Source organism: Corvus brachyrhynchos, unplaced genomic scaffold, assembly GCF_000691975.1.
Source record: "Corvus brachyrhynchos isolate BGI_N302 unplaced genomic scaffold, ASM69197v1 scaffold182, whole genome shotgun sequence".
Lineage (NCBI taxonomy): Eukaryota > Metazoa > Chordata > Aves > Passeriformes > Corvidae > Corvus > Corvus brachyrhynchos.
In genome coordinates, this window is record NW_008236807.1 from 1,578,511 (window position 1) to 1,605,574 (window position 27,064).

Genomic DNA, 27,064 nt, shown 5'->3' on the forward strand with positions numbered 1-27,064 from the left:
CTACATTTCTATTCCACCTGCAAGTCCTGTGGACAAGAGGTTTTGGGCTGGATCAACGCTGTAAGATGGTGTTAAGCTCATGAATGCCATTCTAACACATTTAAGGGGTAACTTTAACACCTCACCACCCTCATCCCAGGTTCTGATTCCCAGCTCAGCAGCCAGGCCCCAAACTCCATGTCTCAAGCAGCCTTTCTCCCCTTCCAGGAGTCCCCTGCCTCTGCCTAAGTGGAATAATATGCCAGCACTCATCTCCTAAATCCCTCTGGCTCTGTTAATTCTCCCTTGGACGTGCCTTGTGCCTTGCCCTCTCTGCCATACAGCTCCTTAGGGCAGTCCCCAGCAGACTGCCTAATCCTTTGAAGTGCATGTGGAGGACTCTGCTTCCTCCATGGGGTCATCAGCTTCCCTCCCAGAGACCTGGGCTGGTGCTGGGTGTGCTTGGCTGAGCAGAAATCACTCCCTGCCACCCTCACCTGCTGCATTCCCACCTTTTGTTTCCCTCTGAACGGGGACTTCACACTGGTGGTCCTGGCTGGTGATTTACTGACAGTTAAAAATGTGCCTGCCATGCTGTTATTTTTAAATTCATTTGAATTAGTTTTGGATAATTCAATCAAGGGGTTTGAATACACATCTGGTTAATTCTGATTGATGTGCCAGGAACCCCTGTGATTAAGGGTCTGGGGATATGTGCCATTCTTGCACTATTTGAGGTGATAATTAAAATCATAGACTGATGGAGTTGCTACGGTTGGAAAAGACCTCTAAGATCATCAGTCCAACCATTAACCCAGCGTTGCTAAGACCACCACTAAATCATATCCCCAAGGGCCACATACACATGGCTTTTAAATCCCTCCAGGGATGGTGTCCCTGCCCATGGCAGGGGGTGGGAATGAGATGATCTTTAAGGTGACTGCCCAACACAAACCAGTCTGTGACTCTATGAATGGAGTGGACCAACAAATTGTCTGGTGTTCCTGGAAGGAGAAAAGCATGAGAGACATCTTTGGGTCACTAATAAGGGACCAGTGGGAGATGAGAGGAATTCTTGGGAAGACAAAGGCCTCAGTGAGACCTTTGCTGAGGGGTTTGGTCTGGAGGGAGGTTGGCTGGTGGAGGAGCTGGGGCTTGCAGGGATCAGTGCTGATCATTTGGGGCTGGCTGGGGAGAAAGGAGGTCTGGGCTGCGGAGAGTCATGTCCTTGGTCAGGCGTCACAGACAAAAGCAGAGGAACCTTTGGTAGATTGGGAGCATCCTTCAGTCTGTTGGAGGTGAATGGAAGAGGCCTCATCCACTGTTTTCAGAGCTGGATCAGTTTTCTGGCTGCTTTCATGAAAGGGGAGAAAGGTCAAATGTGAAGTTTTGTCCCCAGATGGTGCTTCCCTTTTATCTGAGGCAATATTGGAAGATAAGCATTCACTTTTTCTTTTTCTCTCTTCCTTTTATTTTCTGTGGATAAACATAGATTATGAAGGTTAAAAATGCTTCGAGGGATGTATTTTATCTGATATTAAGTTCTTAATAGGTCACCTTGGCATTGAGAAGCCCAGGAGCTGAAAGAGTCAGCAATTGAATCACAATAACCTTTGCAGAGCACAGCCCTGTCAGTGGGGCTGGGGCCCAGAGATATGTGGGACCTCATTATCTCGACCTTAGCCCCAGGGATGTCACCTGACAAAAGGGGCTGGGGACAGCTTTTCTTCCAGGTTCCCCTTTCCCGTGGCCCTGGAGATAACCTGTCCCCACTTTGCTGACAGGAATTGTTCCCAAGCCACCGTTCCACCCACCCACCCAAACCCAGAGCTCTCAGCGAGGGAGTGAGGAAAGAGCTGTGGGTCCCAGGTTTCTTTGCTTTCAGTAATGCACTCACAGCCCATCACTCTGCATTTCTGAAGTCATTTAGCACCAGCATCTGACACAAATATCAGTGCAAGAACAGCCAATCTCACTTGACTGGTGATACCGTCTCTGGGATACGATTTTTGATTTAGTTTTTTTTTTTAGAGAAAGTGGCGAAAGTGCCCAAATCCTCAGCAAAGCAGGAGCTTTGGTCTGCCTCTCTCAAGCTTTAAAGGGAAATTGCAAATGCGTCGTTCTGTCTCCAAGATTGAATGTGACAGGCTGTGATTGAGTTCGCTGCCCTCGCTGATGCCTGGAGCTGCCCAGGGCACTGCACCACCCGAGGTGTGGAAATGCCCCCCTTCGGATCAGATTCCCTGGGTTATCTGCTACAGGGAGCAGATCCTTTGGAGGGAATTCCTGTGGTCTCCACAGACTCTGCTGGGTGTGATAGGACAAGGGGTGATGGTTTTATCCTGAAGGAAGGTCGATTTAAATGAGATATAAGGGAGTTTTTTACAACTGGCACACCTAGAGAGGTGGTGGAAGCACCTTCCCTGGAATCACTTAAGACCAGGCTGGATGGGGCTCTGAGCATCCTGATCCAGTTGGAGATGTCCCTGGTTGTTGAACTAGGTGACCTTTAGAGGTCCCTTCCAACCCAAGCATTCCATGGTTCTATTTTTCTGTCACTCTAAGTCAGTGCATGCGTGTGCTCATCTTTACATCACCCCTTGGGCCCATTGATGAGCACATCCTCAAGCCAGGAGGATGATCCTGGAGTGCCCAGGTGTTTCTGGGTGCCTCCACACCCCCTGTTTGGCCTGCTCGGATATTTCCACCCTCCTTCACGCTGCCGTGCTGACGCATGCCCGCTGCCCGCGTATCCATGTGGATTCCCGGGTCTCCACTCTTGCCTCCCGTTGCCGAAGGGCAGCTGGCTCCCTCTCAAGTGCCACAGTGTGGTGAGGATCTGTGGGTGTCTCAAAGCTCTCCCCGTCTGGCTGTAGTCAAAGGACCCTTTGTGGTGCTGCCCTGCACCCGCCACCCGCGGCTCCCAACCCTCGGGGTCACCGCGTTCCCGGCGGGATGAGCTCATCTCTTTGGGAATCTGGTCCCTCAGCCCTGTGAACAGACACTTATAAAGGACTTGTATTCATCATCCAGCCCCTGTTGTGGTGCATCTGTCTTCATTCCATCCCATGTTACTCCCTGCCTCAGTTTCTGAGCTGTCCCACAGAAGGGTTTGTGTTCCAGGCCAACTGCGTTGGGATCTTTGTGTCTGGTCAGTCCCATTCACACACACGCTGCACTTCTGGGTATTTCTGAGCCAAAACTCTGCGTCTTTCTGGTGTCGCAGCTTGTCTCAATTATTTTTATCTACAGTTCAACCCCTGCTGAAGAGCTGACCAGATTTTGGGGAGCATTTCAGGTTCTGCAGCTCATGAGTTAATACCCATGCTCTCAAATGTAAAAATTTAATTTTCATACTTTTTTTTTCATTGTTGTTCCCTTAATCTCAATCAGAACCACTGTGACTCAAAACATCCATTTACAGTCTCTATGAAGAACTGGGAGTGATGGCAATAACAGCCATAAATATTTAAAAGTTAGCAAGTTCTCAAAATATTGGCCATGTAAAAGAAATTTCACCAGTTTGGGAGAAACAGAAGCACCTGAGTGGCACTAGGATGACCTTTGAGATTATCCACTGGGATCACAAATACAAGCATCCAGCAGCAGGACCTTGTCTGTGAGTGTTGAACTTTCCCTCTGGGAATGTCAAACAGGGAATCCTTATTTTCCATGAAGGACCTGGAGCGGCTCTGCAGAGCACCTATGGCAGGATTTGTGCCTGGGACAGTGACCCATGGGTGAAGACACTGCTCTGTTGCCAGTGGGATGGAAATCCTGCAGAGCTTGGGAAACAGACACGGAGGTTGTACGGGCTCACTGTGGTGAAGGAGCAGAGTTGTCCCACCCTTGTCCCCTCCCTGTGCTCTGACAGAATGGTCAGTGGGGGCACATCCTTCCCTGGTGTAGTTTCATTCCCCCAAAGCACTCACTCAGCTGGACAACACTTGTAAGAGCCCGAAGCCAGAAATTTGGATAAATTAAAGTTAAATCTCGTGGCTGGAGCATTCAAATGGCCTCTTTATTTGGCCAAGCACAACTTGATGCTGACATCGTCCCTCAAAGATGCCAATGATGCCAGCATGGAGTTTCCTAGGACACACCTGCAGGTCAATGCCTTAATTACCCACCTTCATTTTCCACTGATAGAGGACAGAGCACAATTTTTCAGGTTTAAATATCTTTAATTTTAGGTTGCAGGGTTGGGGTAAGTGGAGAACAAACGTCCAGGGTCTGTGGGAGCACATGCACTCCCAATGTCTGGGTCTGGGATGGCCACTGGCAGCAGAGCCAGGAGCTGTGGGGAAGAAGGAGGAAGAATAGCAGGTTTGGAGCTTGTGCACTGGTCAGCACAGCCCAGTCCTTGGTGGGGGCTGGACTGCAAAGGCCTCAGCCCTGTGCCATAGGTGAGTGCCAGCAGCCTGTTAATGGATTGCCTGGCAGCGCCTGTAGCTGAACACAGATGCTTGGCAGGCCATTACCTTGAAAAATGAGCTCTGTCGAGCTTGCCTTGTGTTGTAACAAACTAATGATTTGCATTGATTAGCACATGGCTCATGAGTGTCTAATTTATCAATCAGGGAGCGCCGGGGGAGCGTGTGTAAACCATGCTCTCAAAAATGATGTCATCTGTCAATGGGCTCCTGGATGTGAGAGCTGCACATACCTGACATGCTCTCCCTGCTGAGAGAGAAGGACCTGCTCATCTCCTTCCCTTTCCCTCTGTTTCCAGTTCTGGAGCTGTTTCACTTTGGGGTGAGCCCTGAAGTTCAGGTACAGCCTGACTGGACACACTTCAAGCTGTGTTTATTAGTTTTTATGGTGCTGGGAGCAGCAGTCAGAAAACCACTGTGTTAGGTGATGTCCAAGCCCAGAATGAAGGGCTTGGACAGAAGGTTGGTCTTTCACTTCTGTCTAATTTAATTCAGAATTCCACTGCAGCCAGGAGGATCTCTTGCTATAAGTGTTAGTGGGGATCCACAGTGGAATGGGACACCAGTCCTGTGCTGTGGACTGGAAAAAAGGGGATCTCTGTCAGCTAGGAATTTGTTTTTGTGCTTGAAGGACCATCTGGCCCAAAGCAGGAGGCTTTAAGCTGAGAAAGGGTAGATTTAGATTGGATATTGGGGAGAAATTCTTCCCTGTGAGGGTGGTGAGGCCCCGGCACAGGTTGATCAGAGAAGCTGTGGCTGCCCCTGGATCCCTGGAAGTGTCCAAGGCCAGGTTGGAAGGGGATTGGAGCACCCTGGGATAGTGGAAGGTGTCCCTGCCCATGACAGGGGGTGGAACTGGCTGGGCTTTAATGTCCCTTCCAACCCAAACCGCTCTATGATTCCATGATTCCTGTGGATCCCAGTGGGCTGGATCTGTGTGAGACAGTGACCCACCATGAAACTGGAGCACCCAGTAGCTCTCTCAAGGCATGGTGACCCACATGTCTCCAGAAAACAAAGCAGATGCCCATCAACATCTTGTCCCATGTTTCTCTTGGACCTCCTGAAGCAGGAGGACCCCTGCTCTGCCCCCTGCACCGTGCTGGCACTGCAGGGGTGATCTCCTATCCAGCAGTCACGCACAGCTCTGTTTGACCCAATTTCCCAGGATTACACCAGAGGTCAGTGGGTGACTCCTGCACAGGGATTAAGCCCTGTGGCCCTGCCCAGTGCAGCCCCCATGCCCCTGCCAGCCCCCAGGGGATTACACTGCAGTGCCTGCAGATGATCAGGACTAGCCAGCGGTTATTCCAGGAAAGCTGTCTTCTTCAAAACCCTGTGCTGCTGCTGGGAGAAAAAGCCCTGCGAATTGTATGGCTGGAGAAGTGAGGAAGAGCCATTCTCAGGCTGTTGCATTGCTGTAGGTGTAGCAAATAAATCTTGTTTGCTGATGACAAGATTTGTTCAGTGAGACCAGGCTTGATGATCTTGGAGGTCTTTTCCAACCTTAATGATTCTGTGATTCTGTCATGTGAGATCTCCTGGACAAAAGAAATACAAACCAGGAACCTGATGGGATTGGAAGGAAAACAATCTGCTTTGCTGTCCCTTCTGTTTTGTGGTGTGCACTCAGGTGCATCTTTAGCTTGGGAGAGCAACTTTTACATGGGTGATAGAGATAAGGCAAAGAGAAACCCTTTTAAACTCAGAGAGGAGAGATTTAGATTAGATATTAGGAAGAAATTATTCCCTGTGAGGGTGATGAGCCCCTGGCGCAGGATGCCTAGAGGAGCTGTGGCAGCTCCTGGATCCCTGGAAGTGTCCAAGGCCAGGTTGAAAGGGGATTGGAGCAACCTGGAATAGTGGAAGGTGTCCCTGCCCATGGCAGGGGTGGCACTGGATGAGCTTTAAGGTCCCTTCCAACCCAACCCATTCTGTGATTCCATGACTCTCCTGTCCAGATCAGCTCTCACCCCTGCTCAGAGTGGCTCCTGTCATGACCCTTTGGGTTCTGGACAGCGCTGACAGCAAGAGTTTCAAGAAAACTGTAAACACCCGGTTTTCCAGGCTCCTGCTCTCCATATGGCTGGAGGTGCTCTGAGATCTGTGTTTGGATGGGCTGGCATCGTCCAGACAAGCAGCACTTTAAAACATGTGTACCAGAGAAGAGAGAGAGTTGCTGGCTGCTGACTTAGGAACGAGTTAAGGATACCTCATCCTTGCTCTTTCAATTAGCGTTTCTAAAGGCCTTTAGGATCGGTGGATAGACAGGGCTATTGAAATGCCATGTTTTATTAGGAATTGATCTCCTGTTAATAGGCTTTAGGCAAATTAGAATGGATTATTTTACTGGAAAACGGAGGGAAATGGGAGGAACGTGCAGTGTCACCGGCCCCTTCCCCATCTTTTCTGGGATCAATAGAGCTCCATCATGCAACCCAAATCAATGGAAAAGCAGGAATAGATGATCATCAGAAGGGCCTGACATTAGATCATACACTGCCTGCTGTGTCCTTTCTCCCTCTCCAAGCCAGGAACAGCAGCCAGTGGTCCTGGCGTCCTCTGGGGAACATTAGGTTCATAAACCAGGGAGGAACTGCTATTGGAAAAGCAATGAAGTATTAGTGGCCCCTGTGCAGTCGTAAGGCTGTGGCTGGGCCCTTCTCAGCGCAGCCCGGATTGATGTGCTGGGCTCCAGGGCTGCTTGGCTCTCCTGGAAATGGTGTTTGCAGATCCTTAATCCAACAGTGAGAAATGATGATGATTTTAGTGAGATGCCCTGCAAGAAGGAGAGGCAGGGACAGCAAAGGAAGGATGCCTCAGGGGGTGGGGAGGACAAAGCTTATCCTCCTCTTGCTTTCCTGCCCAAAACATTTTCCCTACTTTCCAAGGCAGTACCACAGTTGTGATTGCTCCCTCACACCCAGGCGGAGGCTGCAGGGTCTGATTCCATGACCTGAAGGATTTTCCCTTTGAAATCCACCCTTGCAATCTTCCTGGCAGCCATTTAATCCCCTCCCCTGGGAACTGGGGCAATTTCATGGCCAAAATAAGCCACCAGTGTGACTTGAGTGAGAGCTGCTGGAGCAGCGGCTGGAAGCACTGGGGCAGGAGATGATGAATTCCCTGGAACTTCATCAGCCCAGAGGCTGCTGACGCTGCACAAAAGCAGAGTGGTGGGGAGGGATGGCTTGGAGGAGAGGGGCATGGTTCACCAAGCTCCTCTTCGGCTTAGTTATTCATTTAATTATTTGTAATGACTCTCATCCACCCAGCGTCTGCTCCTGTACCCGCCTGGCCGGTCATCGTGATCCTGCTCCCGACCACGCTCTCAGCAGCCCTGGATGGTTTTCAAGTGCTTTATACAGAGATATTAATTGAAGGGGGCTTTATTTTAACTCTGGTGGGACAGGAATGATGCTCTTGGGTAGGAGGTGATGGTTTTAGAGGAGTAGAAAACAGCTGAGCCCAGTTGGCACAGTGGAAATGATCCTTTTTTTATTTTGGTGCCAGAGAGCAGTCCAAACTGCTTGGACAAATTAAATAGAAGTGAGGTTGTAGCAGGAGATTGGGTTCAGGAGTGTGTTTCTGAAGTGAGTCTGAAGATAGTTTTGAAGGGACATCTTCCACTAGACCAGGCTGCTCCAAGCCCCATCCAACCTGGCCTTGAACACTTCCAGGGATGGGGCCTGAAAAACCTCTCTGAGTAACCTGTGCCAGTGTCTTTTTCTTGAATAAACCAAAACTGGACAATGTTGGATGCTCTAAACACTGATTCACTCTACGGGATCAGGCTTTGATGGGTCTGGAGTAAAGCTCCTGAAGTACGTCTGTGTGGATGGGTTTTAGCGGGAAATGTCACTTTACAGGGAGGAATAACATGCTGACAGAGGTATGTGGCCCTCTCTGGAAGGCAGGTGTTTCTGTTGCTCTGGTGAACTTCAAGATAATTTCTTTTTCGTCATAATCATGATTTATTTTCCAGCAAAGGCACCAAGTGCTTGCTACCACCAATTCCTTCTTTGTCCTCCAACCCCACCGCTCTCTCCTGGATCATTTTGAGTCTATCCGCATGATTTGGAGAGGCTTATTGTGTCCCTCGCTTCGATAACTCTGTCATACCAACCTCTATGTCCCTCTTAGAAGTGTGGTTGAGGCATCTGCCACCAGCTTGCTGGGGAAACTGTCCTCGAGCATCAGCCTCCCATGGATCCCTCAGCAGCTGGGGAGGTCCAGATAACGCTGACAAGCACCAGCTGAGTGATGGAAGGTATCTTTTACCTTCTTTCATCTCCCAGACCCATGGGCTGCTCGCCAGGATGCCTGTGGGTCTAGCCATGGCCAGGGTGGGAGCTCAGAGAAGGCCAGAGCCTGTGTCTTTAAAGATTAATAGTGTTGTTTGCTCATTAAGGAGATTGTTTTGAAGTCAGCGCTAGCCAGAACATTCGAGTGCAAGCATCTGTTTGCTACTGGGAGAGGATATTTATTGTCTGATACTTCAATGGATGTAAATAAACAGCCAGCCCTAGATAATGTTCAGACAAACAAACAAACAGCTGCCAGAATAGGTCCCTTGGTAGTTGACCTTCGGGAAGCATCATGCTGATGTTTCAATAGCAGCCGGCTCTGCAGAGCTGAGCCCAGTGAGTGAAGCCTTCCAGGAAGAGGAAGGATTAATCTGCAGCCTGAGAGTGCTGGGCCCTGGGAGCTCCCACATGTGTTGGGTTAAGAGAGGACAAGGGAGCTCGGGGTGCTGAGCTGAGCACCTGGGGGTCTAAGGAGTGTGCATGGGCAGGACAGACATTCAGGAAGTGGGAGCAGGTAGATGATCCTGTGGTAGAGGTGATGGGTGTGTTTGTGGAGTGTGGGTTGTGCTGGACTGAACATTTTGACACACACGTGTGGTCCTGGACCCCCTCACTTGCTGCTTCCCTCCCTCTTGCCTTGCAGAGGAGCTCATGGTTCACAGGCAGCTCCCAGGAGAGATCCCAGCTGGACTGTCAGTCAGGCTCCTATCCCACAGCCCAAAGAGAACATCTTGAATATAGGAATGCCCATCAGTCAGAAGAAAACTCTATCCATGCCAGCAGCCCAGCTCCAGGTGGCGCTTGTGGCTGATGCCAGCAGAGAAGAGCAGGAACAGAGGGAACAGGTGGTGTGTGCCTCAAACTCCCTGCAGTTGCAAACTTGGGGAGCTTTCTGAGCAGAGATTGAGTCTGAGTCCCCGACTTTAGTGGTGATCACCTGCAGGTTTTGATGAGAATCTTCCTATTTTTCTTTCACTCTTGCTCTTTGATTTTTTTCACCAACCCAAGTGCCCTGGTTCCAGCGGGAGCCTTGGAGCCAGGAATAAACCTCTAAGAGAAAGTGCAGTTCTGTTGTCTGATGCTCAGGACTGTGAAGAATGTGCAGGGAAGGTGGAGATCATATGGGCTCTGTGCCTGGGGTCCAACATAAGAAAGACAGAGTTTAAGGCAGGTAAAGGGATGTCTGGAGTTAAGGGCCAGACTTCTGGCTGCAGTATCCGATCACCACCTCACTGCTGGGGCGGGGCTCGCACGGGCTGTGCAGCGTGGGTTGATGTCTGCCAGATTTTCTGGCCTTTTTCTGAATTTTCCTTTTTCTTAGCTACTAGATTTTACTAGAGAGAGAGGTTTCTGCACTTAGAGCTGTCGGGCTGTGGGTGTGTGAGCACATGTGTGTGTTTGCACGTGTACAGTGCAACGAGCCCTGTCCCTCCCTCCCTCCCTCCCCCTCTGCAAAATAATGACTTTTCAGGCAATTAGGCCAGCAATAGCTGTTAAATCACTTCCGAGTAGCTCTGTATTCCTGGTGTGAAGCCTCTGTAATCTTTTACCTGCACCAAATGCATAGGGGAGATCCCTGGGGGCTGTGCCTCCTGTCTCCATGGTTTGTTAACTCCAGCCGGCTGTTTCTCCAGCCTGCCTCTTCCATCTCCAAGCTTTTTCCCCTCTAATGGGGCCTGGCAAAGGCTGAGGACAGCGACTCAGCCCTGGGGTGATAATTGGCTGCTTACATATCTGGCGGCCTGCAGATCTGACCCTGGTGGTGCTGAAAAATCAAGGTCAAAGCAGCGAAGATGTGAGGCTGGTTTAGCACAGGGATCAGTGGAGAGTGGGGATGCTCTGACGGGAATGAGAAGCCACGAGGGACTGGGGGAGAGGCAGAGTGGAGACAGCAGACAAAGCCCCCTGACTGCTTCCTGAGAGGGAGAATTTGGAGCTGCAAAGCCTTAGTGGAAAAGAGGAAAGGCTCCTGCTGTGGGGGTATTTGATCTGCTCAGGGCAGAGCCCCAACAGGGAGCCTCCTGTGCTCCTCAGCCTGCAGCCCTTCCTGCCTCCTTCCTTTCCCCTGACTGTCCTAAGGGGAATGACTCAGCCCAAGCCGGTTGGCATCTTTGCCCTTGACCTCACGGGTGATTCACATCAGTGTCCACCTTCAAGAAGGAAGACTCAGAGTAGCTGAATTCCTCCATGAGGCACCACGGACATGAGCAAGCCCCTTGCTCCCAGGCAGCCGGAGCTGGTGGGAGTCAGGGATGTTCAGTGCTGGGCTTCAGAGCCTGAATTCTTTGTGTGTCAGGGATGTTCAGTGTTGGGCTTCAGAGCCTGAATTCTTTGTGTGTCAGGGATGTTCAGTGTTGGGCTTCAGAGCCTGAATTCTTTGTGTGTCAGGGATGTTCAGTGTCGGGCTTCAGAGCCCGAATTCTTTGTGTGCCAGGGGTGTTCAGTGCTGGGCTTCAGGCCCTGACTCCTTGGTGCATGAGGGATGTTCAGTGCTGGGCTTCAGGCCCTGACCTCTCTGTGTGCTGATGTTGGACGTGTACTGCTGTCACCAGCAGATCCATCAAAATGACAAATTAACTGCAAATCCTCCCATGTCACTGGACCAGCCCAGCAGCCAAGGGCTGCACGTGCTCCCACTTCTGTGGAGGCTGATGGATAACACGTAGCCCTGAGCACCCTCCACACCCTTTGCTGGCACAGAGAGCTCCTCTAACTCCTTTCTGTTTCATTTTCCTTATCTTTCCTGGGGAAATCATATTCCTTTGTTGTCCCACAGCAGGTGAGTACATCAAGGAAGGACAAAGATAACAATCTGTATATCACTGCTATCCTTTGCTCATACTGAGTTTCCAGACCCTTTATCATTCCCTCTCTTCCCTTCTCTTTGACTTTCTAACACAGAAGATGATTCAGGCTCAGTTTCTTGGCTGAGAGGTTGATACAGAAGGAACAAGTGCAAGGACTGTGCCAGGGAACAGTGGGAACAGGTCTTGACACCATAAGTTCTCCACAGCTTATTTCCTTTGGGTGGGAAGGGTGCTTTTTACTCAGCTGTCCAACTGCAGACTGGGAATCTTTGGTCAGGAAGAAATGGAGATCATGATGTGGGGCATGACAGAGATCTCCTACAACTTTGTTTCTTTTAGGGAAAGGTACTGCGATGTTTGTGTTACTGCAGGATAGAACATTTTCAGCAAGTGAGAGGCAACACATGGGAAACAGAGAGTGAGATCAGGAATGTGGATGCTTCTCTGAAACATGACTGTGGGGTTTGCTGCTGCACAGAGCCTCACAAAATCCGGAAGAATTCCTGTGAATAGCTCCTTTATCCTGTCTTGTTCTATATTGAAAGGGATTGCAAACCTTCTCCAGCAGCTTTTGAGCCCAAACTCTAGAAATTGTTTTTAAGAGTTAAGAAAAGTCTGTTGTTTTCTGCTTTTTCTTCTGTATCACTGGATCATTGTCAGGGATAGACCGGGACTGTGTGTCTGCTTCCTCCTCATAATCCCAGTTATTGATGTCCCTAAGTGACACCCTGTTATGAGATGTGTCTGGAATCATAAGGTGCCACGTTCGTGCAGGACTGATTTCAATATCTGATCTATGCAATCAGCAAGAGAAATAGTCTGTGTTGCACTGAGCACTCTGCAATAATAAATTGCCCCGTGGAACATTAGCAATAAGAGCAATAATATTATCTGAGTCGCATTCGAGTGAGTCAGCCCTGCAGATTTGTGTGTTTTTTTATCATCTGCTCATCACCACCACAGATTCTTCCCTCGTGCCATCATTTTGAGCATGGTAGATTTGTCCAGGCGGTGACAGGGGCACAGTGACAGTGCCAGATAAAAGTGAGAAGGCTCTGCATTGTTCTTACAGTGCTCTTGAGTTGATGGGACCAGCAGAAGTGATGAAATCTGCTTTACCCTTTCTGTGAGGAGGCTGGGGAAAATTCACTTTGTGTTGACAGTGGTTGTTGTCTGAAAGACCCAGGCCACAATACATTTGTCCAATGATTATTTTGTGTATATATTTTATCAATAGATATATATTACTGTGAGGGTGGTGAGAGAGAAGGTTGCTCAGACAAGTTGTGGCTGCCCCTGGATCCCCGGAAGTGTCCAAGGCCAGGCTGGATGGGGCTTGGATCGACCTGGGATAGTGGGAGGTGTCCCTGCCCATGGCAGGGGTTGGAGTGAGATGGTCTTTAAGGTCCCTTTCAACCCAAATCATTCTGAGGTTCTGTGATTATTTGTTTTCAGTGGAAGGAGGAAAAATCCTCACATTCTCCCTCTGTTTTTGTTGTTGCTGCACAGATCCGTGTGGATGGCACCACCAAGAACACGCTGGAGTACGAGATCGTGCAGGTGGTGGACACTGGCCCCATCCTCCGGGACATGGCCTTCTCCATGGACCATGAGCACCTCTACATCATGTCTGAGAAGCAGGTAAGGACCTCCATCAAGTCCATGGTGCTTTAAAAACCTTTTAGCTCCATCGTGCTGTGGACATCAGGGCTGCTCATGAATCTGGGCAGTGACCACAGTTCCTACAAGGATGTGCTTTGTTGTTGACCTCAGGATTTTTATGCTCATAAATCCATGGCATTTATACTCTTTTGCAATATTGAGGGGCCTGGGGCACAGAACTAAGGGGGCAGGAGCCACCCCCAGGGTTGCTTTGTCCTGCTGGCTGCAGGACAAGGAGTTGCTGCTGCGTTGTTCTCCACCCTCACCCAAACGGTGGCTGCATCTGCCACAGACACAGGAAGGTGTAACACTGAATGATTTGGCTCTAACTGGAGTTTTTGGAGAGGCTGGAGCCTCCTTGGGACACAGTGGGCAAGAGTGTAGGATGCTGCCTGCCAGGGTGCAGGCCAAGCTTAGTGTGGTGTTCCTGTTGTATTATTAGTATTACGATTGAAAATGCTGGCAGCCAGATTCCAGGGAAGGACCAATCTGGGTGTTCAACATGGAATCCTTGCTGATTTCTTGGCCTTGGGAAGTTTGCTGCTCGGGATGGGAGTAGGAGGAGGAACTACTTTTACATGAAAAATCCATCATTTATAATTAGTCCTGTGGGTGTGCAGGATTACTTGAGCTATCATACCTGGTTGATTCACAGATGCTCATGAGGAGCTTTAAATCCACAAAAAGAATGGGGGCAATGAGGAATTGTGGTGAGGTGATGGCAGTTTCCTTACAGTGCCACTTCAGTGGAAGCCACCAGTCTGAGTGGGACATGTTCACCCATACATGTTCAATGGTCTATTAACAAGTGTTACTGGTTATATTTTCTAATCTATGGGGGTCATTTCTTCTGCTCACACCACTTTATTTCAAATGTTCTGTGATGTCTCCGACCATTTTTCTCTACCGTGGATATTTATACCTAAAATTTGGTGTGGGGAGAGGAGCAACTCTGTAAATTCCTCCTGATTAAAGAGGCCAAGAGGTGCAATAACTCAGGAGAAAGGACAGGATGACAGAGCTGGGATTCTTTCTCATCTGCTCCAAGCTGGGCCAGGATGGGATGTCACTTCCAGTCCTGAAGTGAAAACAGTTCTGGTTGCTTTTTGTGATGGGGTGGGAAGCTGGAGGCAGGTGATGCCCGAGATCCTGCAAGACTTTGAGCATGACACCATTCCTTTTCCTCATGCTTTTACTGTCTGGGTCCTTTCTTTTTCCTTCTGCATGGAATGGGGATCCTTGTGGGTCAAAGCCCTGGAGCAGCACAATGAATGCCCCAATAAGCAACCCACTGATGTCAGGTTTGCTCAGTGTCCTTTTTGTGCAGGCCCATTTGAGGTCACCTCAGACACCACGGCTGACTTTGCACAGCCCTTCAGATTTACAGAGACTCCCAGGGGCTGTCTCAAACCTCTGGGGAAAAGGGCAGTGGGACAGCAACATCCATTCCCTCACATCCTTAAAACATGAAATCTGGAACTAGAGGAACAATTACTTTTTCCTCCAGAGACTTCCAAAAACTTATTCTTGCTGGTCCAGTGACTACCTGCACTTCCCTGACCATTACAGCATGAGCAGATTCATTTTGTGCTTGGCTGTTCCAAAGCACAGGTTTTATCTGGTGTTTTTAGGGCCCCAAGCCCTGTAGAGAGCTCAGGAGCTCTGAGCCCCTTGTGATTTATCAATCATCTCCTCCCACCCATCTTTGACGCCCATGGGTGTCTGTATGAGAGAGGCTGGTGAAAAAGGCAGGGAGTGTTGTTATTTAAAATCTGATGTGAGCCTGTGAAACACTCAGCACTACATCAGCCTTTGCCCAAATCTGATTTTATCTGAGGCAGGTGAGTGACAGCACTGCCAACACAGCACTACAGTCACTACCTGTGTGCTCATGATAGAACACACTTCAGTGCTAGAATAAATTCGTATTTGTAGAGCCTCAGTGAGTGGGTGCAGGGGTTTGCCTTTGCTGGAGGCAGGATTATGAACAGGCTGCCCTTAGGGAGCAAATATCCCACCCACTCTACAAGCCATGTACTAGTCTTTTATAAAAGGGTGAAGATCTGACTTATCAGAGGTTTTCACTGCCCACAGTGGTTTTGGGAGGTCTGGGGAGATGAGGGACAGGGGTTTGATGGCTTGACCTGACCTTTTCAAAGATAGACAGGCACCAGGGCTTGTGCCATCCCTGGGGAAGGAGGAGGTTTCTCCTCCCTCTGTCTGCTGGGCTCAACCCTGTCGTGCCCCAGGGATAAGAGTGGTTCTGTTATTACCTGTGTAGTTATTAAAAGCTGTTTTCATGGAATAATAGAATCATTCAGGTTGGAAAAGGCCTCTAAGATCATAAACCTTTGGCCAAATACCCCTGCGCCCACTAAACCACGTAGTGAAGTGCCACTTCTACTTGTTTTCTGAACACTTCCAGGGATGGTGACTCCACCACTGCCCTGGGCAGCCTCTTCCAATACTTAACCACTCTTTCACTGATGAAATTTTTCCTAATATCCAACCTAAGCCTCCTCTGGTGCAGCTTGAGGCCATTTGCTCTTGTCCTATCACTGGCTGCCTGGGAGAAGACCCAGACCCCCACCTCACTACAACCTCTTTACAGGGAGCTGTGAAGAGCAGTGAGGTCCCCCAAGCCTCTTTTTCTCCTGGCTAAACAGCTCCGGCTCCCTCAGCCACTCCTCACAGGACTTGTACTCCAAACCTTATGGTTTTGCCAGACTTGGCTGCATCTCTCACCAGCCCCCCACAAGAATGGAAGCTCTGGTGATAAAGCCAATTTCTCCAGTTTGTCCCAGTCTTATCACAGCTCTGGACATCCCAGCAAGGCACCCTTTAACCTGGAACACCTAAAACAAGCTGTCACTATAAATCTGGATACAAGAAGCAGCTTTCTCATGCTGCCAGAATAATGCCCTGGCCTTTTTAAGGTCAACTTGTGCATGGGAGTGTTTTCCTCAGTGAACTTGGGGGTCCTTGTGTTGCCTGTGGGGGTTTTCCTCTGGAGCTGAACTCCCTGGGCTCCAAGGGAGACAGAACCCAGCTCAGCCTTGGAGTCTTAGGCTGAAACAAGTCCTTCCTTGCAGTTCCTCTGGACACTGAGAGGTGACAAGCAGCACTTGCCCACTCAATCAGACGTGCAATGCTCTCAGGAGCAGGATGCAACAGCTTTTCACCATTATTTGGAAATATATATTTTATAGGGAGAGTGATTGAAAGAGGGAGAAGAGATTTGTCACTGAAACCCAGAGGCAGAGCATACAAAGATTCCCTCATTTCCCAGAGCTGTGGACATCTCTGTGCTTTAGGTGTGAACATGTTTCAAGTCCCTGTTGGCAGTACAGGGAAAGGTTGGTGCACACATGGGATCTGTCAGGACTGATCTGGAGATCATCCCTTTAACTCCAGCCTTCACAAACACTCTGAGGGAGCTACAGACACTATCCCGGCTTGCTCCAAGCCCCATCCAGCCTGACCTTGGACCTTCCAGTGGTGGGACAGCCACAGCTTCTCTGGCAGCCTGTGCCAGAGATCATCACCCTCACAGCCAAGAGAACTTCTTCCTAATATTCAATCTGAACCTACTCACTCTGTCTGAAGCCATTCCCCCCCCGTCCTGTCACTACATGCTCTGTAAATCTCCTCCCCAGATTTCTTGTATCAGTGCATTGGAGGCTGGGACTGTTTCTTTCTCCTTTTCCAGTTTCTGGTGTGCAGACAGAAGAACCCTGTGCCTCACATTTCGATCTCAGGGGATGAGGAGCAGATGGGAAATGCTGGGGGAACAGGAGGGTCTCTGCTGCAGCTTTTCTGCTCCTCATCACACATTCCTGTGCTTCCTTGAGTCCCTCTTCCTCACCTAATCATCTCTGAATTTCTTTCTCTTCTCATCTGAGAAGCTCCCTGGAACTCTTTGCAGAGATTGAGATAATTCTTTCACCCCTTTCACATTCTCCCTTCCCTCTCCCTCTGATCCTTTGCAGCCCTTCCCTCTCATTTCCAGGCTTGCACTTGCTTGTGCATCACTCCTGCATTCCTGGCATCCCTGCTCCTTTGCTCTCTCCTCTCCCAGCTGTCTCCACACTGCTGACTGACCATGTCTCCTTGTTTCCTTGCTGCTCAAGTGTTGACACACCCACAGAGCGCACCTCTGCATGCCAGGAGGTGCAGGATGCTCGTTCCCCTGGCTCTGGACTGACATTTGGAAGGTCACCCACATCACCCACTAAATAACTGTTTCGGCACGTTGGACTCCTGGGTCTCTCCCAGTATTTTGCAAAGCTGATGCGACACATGGAAGCAACTCCGAGACACAGGAATCTCAGCTCTTCCCTTTGATATAGAGGGATCAAAGGGAAGAGCTGGAGAAAATAACCTTAAAGGCTCAAAATCCAGAAGGTAAAGCACAAGAGGTGTCAAATTCATATTAAATCTCAAGGATTTGAGCTTTCTCTTACTTTTGATTTACTATTGGTTAGGGAAGACTGTTCTGCAACCAGGTTCTGAGCAACCTTGTGTTGCTTATGAGCAGCTTTACCCATCCCTGGAAGTGTCCAAAGCCAGGTTGGACAGGGCTTGGAGCAACCTGGGATAGTGGAAGGTGTCCCTGCCCATGGCAGGGAGTGATATGGGATAGTCTTTAATGTCCCTTATAAAACCATTCCATGATTCTGTGTTTGCCTCAAGGAAGGAGATTTGCTGTCCCTCTCTGTGCAGGCAGGTTTGTTCCGTGGGTCAGCTTCACGCTCTGGTGGAAAGTTATGCTTTTCCCCTGTAAATTAGCAGAAAGTCACCCACAATCTGCGAATAAATCACATCTGTGCAGTGCTATCATTCCCTAAAACCATTACAGTGTGTCAGAGGTGAGACTGGGTAGGGTCATGCGTAGCAGAAGCAGATGGGTATTTTGGAGGCTCTTTTAAACTTTGGCAGCGAAATATCAAATAAATATGTACTTCAACTAAAGCGTGGCAGAAAGCACATTTGGTAAAAATTAAGTAACAGTACTGCAAATCATGTTGACAGGGTCTTTTTGGCCTTTCTGTGTCTGTTTCTCATTAAAATGGGGAAGGCTTATACCTATTTGTCTCCTGAGATTTATTCTTCTCCCCTCTGCCGCTGAGTCACTATCAGCAGCAGAATTTTTGTTTGCAAATTAGCTGCTGAAGAGGAGGGGGTGTCTGGCCAGTTTACTTCTGATTTCATGACCACTGATTAAAATCCTGTCTGCTGCTTATGTTATTGTATCAATTAGTTAAAGCAATCATTAATAACTTTGCTTAATTATGGCTTAATTTCCCCAAATGTGGTCTTTGCACAAGATATCAAGCGGCATTAACTCCTGGGTTTGGAGTGGCTGTTTCCAGGGGATTTTGTCAGTTTGAGGCTGTCCCCAGAAACACTGGCTCGAGATCACAAGCTTTAAAAATAACTCGAGAGGTTTTTTTTCCTTTCAATTTGCATTTGTTTGTTTGTGAGCCATCAGGTTGTGTGCAGACCACGTTTTTCATCATTGGGCCAGAACCAGAAAAAGCAGAAATGGCGTTTTTTGAAAAAAGGAACCTGGGATTGTCTAATAGGTGTGACGTCTTGACCTGGGGATTTAAAAGCAGCAGAGACACCCAGAAACTGTAAATTTTGGGGCTGTTGTTGCAGGTTTCTGTTGTTCTGCTGTCTTGGAGTATTGATTTAGAAGGGGCTGTGAAAGGTGACCACTGTGCACATCTGCTCTTTGGATGACTCTTTGGTGTTCTGCAGGATTTCACTACTCAGCTTCTGGAAGGGTATTGGCAGCATCATCTCTTCCTTGGACTAATTATCAGGCAGTTAGGAAGAAATTTTTGGCTGTGAGGGTGATGAGGCCCTGGTACAGGTTGCCCAGAGAAGCTGTGGCTGCCCCTGGATCCCTGGAAATGTCCAAGGCCAGGGTGGACAGAGCTTGGAGCACCCTGGGATAGTGGAAGGTGTCCCTGCCCATGGCAGGGGATGGCACTGGATGATCTTTAAGGTCCCTTCCAACCCAAACCATTCCATGATTCCATAATTGGCTGTTCCTAAACCAGACTGACATCCTAGGTAAGATAAGGGCCACCAGAGCTTCTAAGAGGCCCAAAACATGATTGAATTCACTGTCTTTGCAAAAATGTGTCACATTCATCTCCCTCTAAATCCTCCAAAGAAGAGGACTCCAAACCGCCCATTTCCTTGCCAGCTGCCCTGCTCTTGGGCAGTCCTGCACAAAATTGATAGGGAAGAGCCGTTCCTAGAGTTCACTCAATCCCTATCAAGCAATGAGTGTAATCCCAGTTGGCAGCAAAGGCAACTTTTGTTCTCTTTGATTGTTCTTTCCTGCCCCTAAATACCCCTCATTACCCTCAGCAATATCAGAGGCTGAACTCCGCTCTCCCTCACATTTGCTTTCACCTAATTAAGGGCCTGTTAAATAAGGTCAGATGCCCTCTGAGAAATGTCTGAATAGATGGAAAATCCCGCATGGATGCTCAGCTAAGGATGGAAAAGACACCGTGTGAGTCCCTGTGTTTCTCAGCCAAGAATGATAAAAGTGATTTGGCCCACTGGCAAAACCGCAGCGCATTGTGCTGCTGACTCTCTTGAAATAATTCTTCATCAGCAAAAGGCAAATTATTGCAAAAAGTCACAATTTAGCTTGATTTTAACTCGTTTGCTGCTTTCGCGTGGGTGTTTGGAGTAAGATGGGATAATTCAGGGAGCAGGGAGTTCCTTAACCTCCTGCTGTGTTGGTTGTGTGCTCCAGAAGAGATGTGAATAACTGACAAAGCTGAGCTGAGCAGGAAAGGAACAGATTCAAGGTCTTGGAGGTGCCCCAAATGAGTCATTCATGGCAAGGGAAGAAATTCCACTTGGGGCTGTCTCCGTCCCATGAGATACACAGGCAGCTGGAATTCCATCTCTTACTGTCCCTCAGCCTTTGGCTTTTCACACTTGAATTGAGCTCTTTCTATGCTTTGGAAATGCTTTTGTGAGCCAGTTGGTGCTGTATGGAAGTGCCCCACTTTGCCTGAAAACCAGGACTATGCAAAGCGCACTGGGGAGGAGGAAGGGCTGGGAGACAGTGCAGGATTTGGGAGACCTGGAGTCATTCCCTGCCTTGCTCACAGAGTCCAGGCATTCTCAGACACATGGTGTGATTCTTAGGGTGGTCCTGTGCAGGCCAGGAGTTGGACTTGATGATCCTTCCAAGCCAGGACATTCTAGGAATTTATGATTCAATGACATCACCTGTGGGCAAACCTCTGTAACTCCAGGTGTTCTGAAGGTACAGGAGATATTTCCAAGATCAGGACCTCTTTTGGAACTCTCTGCAACACCTGCCAATGACTATTGAAAACTCAGCTCTCCTCCTGACCTGTGTGCATGCCCTGATGAGAGCTGGAAAGCTCTGTAGGATCCCAAAGTTCAGAGGGACTTTTGCTTTGTCCCCATCAGATCTGAGCTTTGCTGAGTATCAGAGCGGAAAACGCTCCTTCAGAGAATAATTTGTAGCCACCCTGTCCTCTAAATGACATGAGTTAAAGCTTCCTTGATCCCATCTAGAGGAACCTTGACAAGCCCAAGCTGTGTGGAGAGGACCAGCAGGGAGCAGTTTGACAGTTGTTCACTGGAGGGAAGGATTTCATACAAAATGCAGGTCGGGACCCCTTTGCTGTATGCTCGGCCTTGCTGATCCATGCCAGAACCCTGTCTCTTCCAGGCCTGCTCCATCCCAGAGAAACGGCTTCCCTGCAAGCACATTGCATTAATCACTGCATCCAGCTGTGGGGGAGGATCTGCAACTGCTGCAGTTCTTTGAGTTCATGGATCTTAGTCGTGAACGGAGTCTAAACCTTGCCTGCTGGCAGGACATGAATTCCTGTAACTCTGGGTCAGGACACTGCTGGTGAAATTTTGGAGCTGATGAGCAGTGGGGCAGAGTGACAGATCCTTGTTGTGCCTGTGACAGAGCAGAGCACCAGGGCTGAGTCTGGATTACCCCTGGGCCAGGATTTGGGGTGCGCTTAGTCCACATTAACACAGTTTAGTGCCTTTCCCATAAAAGACCCGTGTTCAGACACAGTGGTGTTATATTTGTGCCTGAACTCTCCAGTTGTATCCTTGTCTACGCGTTCAATATTTGAGGGTAGAACCACAGCTTTCCCAGTGCCATCTGTGGATCTGCATTTGGCTTGAGCTGCAACTGAACTAATGTCAGCATTCATCTCTGAGCCTGCCAAAAAGCCATGTCCCCATGCCAGGATAGTTCCTCCACAGGCTGCTCTAAGGAGCAGCACAGGAGCTGGAGGATTCTCAGAAGGTTCCGAGGGTGCTGTGTTATCTAGAGGATGGTTTAATTCGCCTTTGGGGTTCCTTGCCTTGAGGTATTCGTGTGGGTGACACCACTGAAGGGCTTTGTCTGGCACCAGGACATGAGGAACGGGATGGGTCATTCAGTCTAACCAGGTCTCCTTCCTCCTGTACCATGTTTTTTAAGTTTTAATTGCTCTAATTCATGGGGCTCTGCTGACAGCTCCCGCCTGCCTTGCACAGGGGACAGAAAATAAGAAAGGGTGGAGGAAGGAGTGAGCAGAAATGCAAAAGGCACTTGCAGAGTCATTCCCTGGGTGAGGAGAGGCAGGAACTATCGATCCTGGGGAGCGGGTGACGGGTGGGAAGCCATGGAGACGTGTCCCCTGGGGCACGGTGCTGCCCAGCACACGGCCTGAGGGTCACCTGGCACTATTGATTTCGGTGCTGCTCCTCTGTGGAGTCAAACACAGGCTGCTCAGTACAGCTGCTGTGCTGTCCTGGGAAAAAGGAGGTGCATGTGTGGAGTTTAATGCATCCCTCTCATGTTTGAAACAAAAAACCCCCCACTCCTGTCTCCCTGAGTCCTGTGAGGCTGGTAGGTTGTGTTTTCAGCTAGGAATAGGTCAGAATATTAAGGGCAGCTCAAGGAATTTAGCTGGAAATCTGAAAATCTCCCTCCTCCCTTCCCCCAGCCCCTGACCCTGTAACAGACCCAGAAGAAGGGGAGAAGAAAGAGGAAACCTAAGAAGCTGGTGATTACATGTGAAGCCTGGCAGATCTGTAATCCTGGACTCCATTAAACATCTGTCTGCTCCAATCTCCCTGACAGCCAGGTCTCCTCCTCTCGCTGCCTCTCACAGATCCTGCATTTGCAGGTCACTCCGAGGCACCGGTTGTTAATCATCATCCCCTGCCTTGGTGTTCCCCAGCCCAGGCTGGGCACCAGAGCTCCCAGAGGGGAGGATTTGGGCAGGACAGTGCCCATGGCTCGGAGCTACAGGCACATCCACATGTCTTGGGTTGGAGCTTTTCCATCTAACACATCCTTGAGTGCTTTCCCGGATCAGTGCCCAGTGCCTGTCTGGGACTGTTCTCTTAATTATTGCATTTTAAACATGCTTCCAAACTTGTTTCCATTACAGGCTCCTGTGTCTTACGACTTTCTTTGAGGCAAGTATTTGCTCTCTTGGGGCATTTCCTTGCACCATAAGTGCACAGAATTATCATTTTCTAATGCATTTTCTATTTTTCATGTGATATCCCTGAACTCCTCAGCACACTCCACGTTAGTGGATTAATAGGAATTTCATTGTAAGACTCAGGGACAAATTTTTTCAGTGCTCCAGAGTTTGCTGTGTCTTCTGCACTCATGGCTTTGAGTCTTTCTTGCTGTAAGGCCTCTGCTAAATATCTTTCATCACTTTCTATTACTTGATACAGTCATCATCATCATATATATAGTAGGAACTGGAAAATGAAATCCATTCCACAACCTGCCCTTGAAAGGAAAACTGGCTTTTATGTTCTTTTCTATTAAAAAAAACCCCTTTAAAGTCATACTGTAATGTTATTTTTTCCCCCTTTTTCCCAGGGTTTGAGTTTTCTTCCTAGTTTTGTGATTTTCCAGTTTGTGATTGGAGACAAGAGTACTCATCTACCCTGAAAATTATTTTCTTGTTTTATTTCCTAACTGGATGAAGAAGTAATGGGAATCCTAGAGATCTAAATTAGTCTGTCTTGCTTTGTTGTTTGTTTTTGGGTTTGGTTTTTTTGTTTTGTTTTTGTTTTTTTTTTTTTCTTTAGAAAGATATTCTGAACCAGCAATCTGAGCGCTTGGTCAATACTCTGCTGTATTTTAGTTTGTAGTGTAAGCTTGGCTTTCACAGCCACTTGTGTTTGGGTGGTTGGGAAGATTTGAGGGGACAGAAAAATCCGTGCAGAAAGTTGTGTGGGTGAATCAGTGGGTGTTTGCCTGCCCCCTCAGTGGATGTTGCATGTGGACACGACAATTCCTCTGCCAAATGTCGCACGTGTCATTGCTTGGATAAAGGCTGAGTTAAGATTTTTTGAAATAATGGTTTTTTTTAAATAATAGTCCTTAAACTTTTAGCTTTACTGTCTCATCCCAGCTGCAGCACTTCTCACATCATTCCTAGGAATCCGTTCCTTTAATTCACCTCCTGAATTCACTTTTCCCTTGGTCCTGAGCTCCTGCATAAATACCTGCTCTTGTGTCCCTCCTCTGAGAGTCTGGGTCTATGGATGCCTTCATGATGGATTTATAACTTGCAAAGCCCTTTGGATTTCTCAAGGATGAAAGACAGTGTTTGTACAAGATCCCTGCCCTCATGACATAATTTGGGAAGCTTTCTCTGGAAGGAACCTTCCAAGCACTTGTGAGTTCACGTGTCAGTAGTTTCTGCCCCTAAGAGCAAAGGTAACTCACGTGTTCCCTCCAAGCATCACACCAGGAATGTGTTTTGCTGGAGTATGGACTCCAGGGTGATTCACATAATTCATGTTGGATTCACAGAGCACTGGAAAGAAGGAGATGTTTGCACTGACCTGGGCTCCATCAGGACAAAGCTTCCTTTATTCCCACTATATCCTTCTTTTATTCCATTTATTGGTTAAATGCAATAAAACAGGGAACAGTTTCTGGCAGTGAAGCCAAATGCTGCCTTGTGCCTGTAGATCTCCGCTTTCTTCCTGTCCCAAAAAAAGGATAACTCCATTCAAATTGGTAGGGAATAAACCCAAGCCATTCCTGGACACCGAGAGGTTTCCTCTTCCCCTCCAAGAGCGTTATCTCCCCCTGAGACTTCCACCTCAGGCCACGAACTGGCAGCTTGGTCATTATGACCCACTTGGCAGTGACTGATTGTGGGGATCTCTTTTGCTGCGGAAAATGTGGAACTGATTGTCTGGGCGACCCCGCTTGACCTGGGGAATTCTGCATTTAACCTGGCTTTAGACATAATAAACTGGAGTAATTAGCAGAGAAATTCAGCGGTGACACGTCTAATTGATTGGAAATGCCAGCCCCCGATGAGACCGGAGCTGTGGTGAGGGCTGTGCAGTGAAGGGGTGGTCGGGATGCTGTCAGGAGGCAGGAAAATGCAGGGAAGGAATGTGGAGCCTGCTGGAGGTTTGCTTTTCTTTGCAGCTGAGAATGCTGCAGGTTTGCTTTTCTTTCCAGCTAATGGCCTTGGTGAATACGCCATCCATCACTAATTACCGATCCCTCCACTCAGCACTTTCCCGAGGTTGAGCTCACACCTCTGGGAAAATCCACCTCAATCTCTGCACAGTCCGTCTTAACTGTGTGCTTGCAAAGAAAAAAATGCCTTCTGTGATCCTCATCTGAAAATCCAGCAGTTTGTGCCCCACCAAGGAGGAAAGGATGGGCCCTGTTTGGGAGAACATCATTTATTTCAGGTCATGGATTGATGATATCTTTTGTGTCAACACGGATCTGTGATATCCCTTCCCAGGCTTTGTGCTTCTGGACTGATGACAGTGGAAAAATTAAATATTTAAATTAATTTCTCTTTTAGATTAGTGCTTAAAAGTGGGCATTTTGCTGTCCTGGTTCATGGCAGGGCCTCAGGACTATGTGTGTGCACACCTTGAGGCAAGGTACCCTGTGGCATGGGATTGGGAATGGCCTGGGAGTGTCTCCCAGGCAGTCTTGGACGTGTTTCAGGGATGACCATGGCCAGTGACAGTTTCTGAGAGGCACTTTGGCTGCAGCTGCTCCATTTGCAGGCTAAGGGAGCCAAATGAGGTGTAATTCTGCCCTTCTGTACTCACTGGCCTCAGGACCAGAGTGCGAGGCAGGCACATGAGATTTCTCAGTGCAGGCACAGCTGCCCACACTGGTACAGGCACAGGGTTGTGTGATTTGTGTGGGTGGGTTCAGAGGCTCTACTGCTCATTGTGGCCTTCCAGTACTTAAAGGGAGCTTACAAAAAAGAGGAAGAGTTATTATTTGTATGGACAGGTAGTGATAGGACAAGGGGGGGATGGTTTTAAACTAAAATAGGAGAGATTTAGAGCAGATATTAGGAAGAAATTCTTCCCTGTGAGGGTGGCACAGGTTGCCCAGAGAAGCTGTGTCTGCCCCTGGGTCCCTGGGAGTGTTCCAGGCCAGGCTGGAGGGGGCTTGGGGCAGCCTTGGATAGTGGAAGGTGTCCCTGGCCATGGCAGGGGGTGGGACTGGATGATCTGTAAGGTCCCTTCCAACTCATTCCATGATTCCGTGATACTTCACAGGGCAGGAGCCATTGTAAAATGTCAAGCATTGAGAGTTTTTCGCTTGTAGTGCTAATTAAACATTTAAAATCTTGATGAAGAGCTTCTTATAAACAGGAGTAGAAGAGAAGAGTGGGTACATGTTTTGGGAAAGCTGGAGCAGCCCACTGGGGGAGCTGGCAGCATCCACTGGAGGGGGTATATCAACCATGTCCTACAGAAAAAGTGAAGAAAATAAAATGTGGGGGTCATTGGCCTCTTTTATCTCGTAACGTGGACACAGCCTCAGAGGTTACCACCTGTTGGAGCTGTTACTCCATGAGAACTCTCCATTTGCTAAGGTTTTTTTTCCTTCGAGGACTGGTTTTCTTGAGTTGCACCCTCCTCCCATCAACAGGAACCTCTGGAAAGCAACTCTGGGCTTCGGGAACACTTTCATATCCTGGATCAATAAATTAAAAGAGAAAAGGCAATACAGTGACAGCACCATATGCACTGAAGCATCCTGCAGAGATTGTGGAGTCTCCAAACAAACATTAGATGTGTAAACAGTGGATCAGCATTCCTTCACTGCAGACCCACTTATTGCCTTCCTGATGATTTATTTTCATTAATTTTCATAGCTAAACAGATAAAAGTGCTCGTGGCAAACATCGTAGGCTCTCCCTGCTCCCACACAACTCAGCATTCCCCCCTCCTCTTCTCCAGGCTTTCTTTTACAGCTGGTGACCAATCCACCCCCTGCTTTTTTGTGGCACAAAGTTTGCACTGCCCAAACTTTGCAGGGACTCCTTTCCCCGGTCTTCAGTGCTCTGACACTTCTGGGATGTTATTCTCTCTGCTCAGAGGAGCAGTGATAATGGTGGAGATGCAAAAAGATCTTTTAAATACTGAAGTATTTGTGTTTGATGGGTATGTTTGGGTTTGTGGCATTTTGTTTGCTTCCTCACGCGTTGTTTAGAAGGAAGGAGGATTCACACATGACAACTGCACTTAGGAATCATTTTTTCTTAAAGCAGAGGGACTATTTGTAGGTTTAAACATCAATAGTTTTGCCCCAGGTTCCTGGAAAAAGAGAAAAAGCATCTTTACTGGGCAGATGAAATTTTCTTGCTCAGCTGGGTCAGGTCCTCGGAAACACTCTGTGAATTTCAATGGGACAGTTCTATTCTTCTTCTGCTTGCATTTGTTATTTATTTTCTGCCATCCTGCCTCTCCGAGATATTAATGTGTTTTGGGTTTTTTTTCAGTTTTGCCAAAAGTCATCCTGAATTTAGTGGTCCATTTGTGA

General features: G+C 48.5%; 1 protein-coding gene across 4 annotated transcripts in view; it reads left to right on the plus strand.

Moving 5' to 3' along the window:
• PLXNA4 (plexin A4) overlaps positions 1-27,064 on the plus strand; it is a 429,278-nt gene that overhangs the window by 204,356 nt on the left and 197,858 nt on the right. For all 4 annotated transcript variants that reach the window (XM_017728009.1, XM_008628864.2, XM_017728010.1 and 1 more), the window contains exon 4: positions 13,036-13,167. In XM_017728009.1, the coding sequence (XP_017583498.1) occupies positions 13,036-13,167 (132 nt within the window). The remainder of the gene's footprint in view (positions 1-13,035; positions 13,168-27,064) is intronic.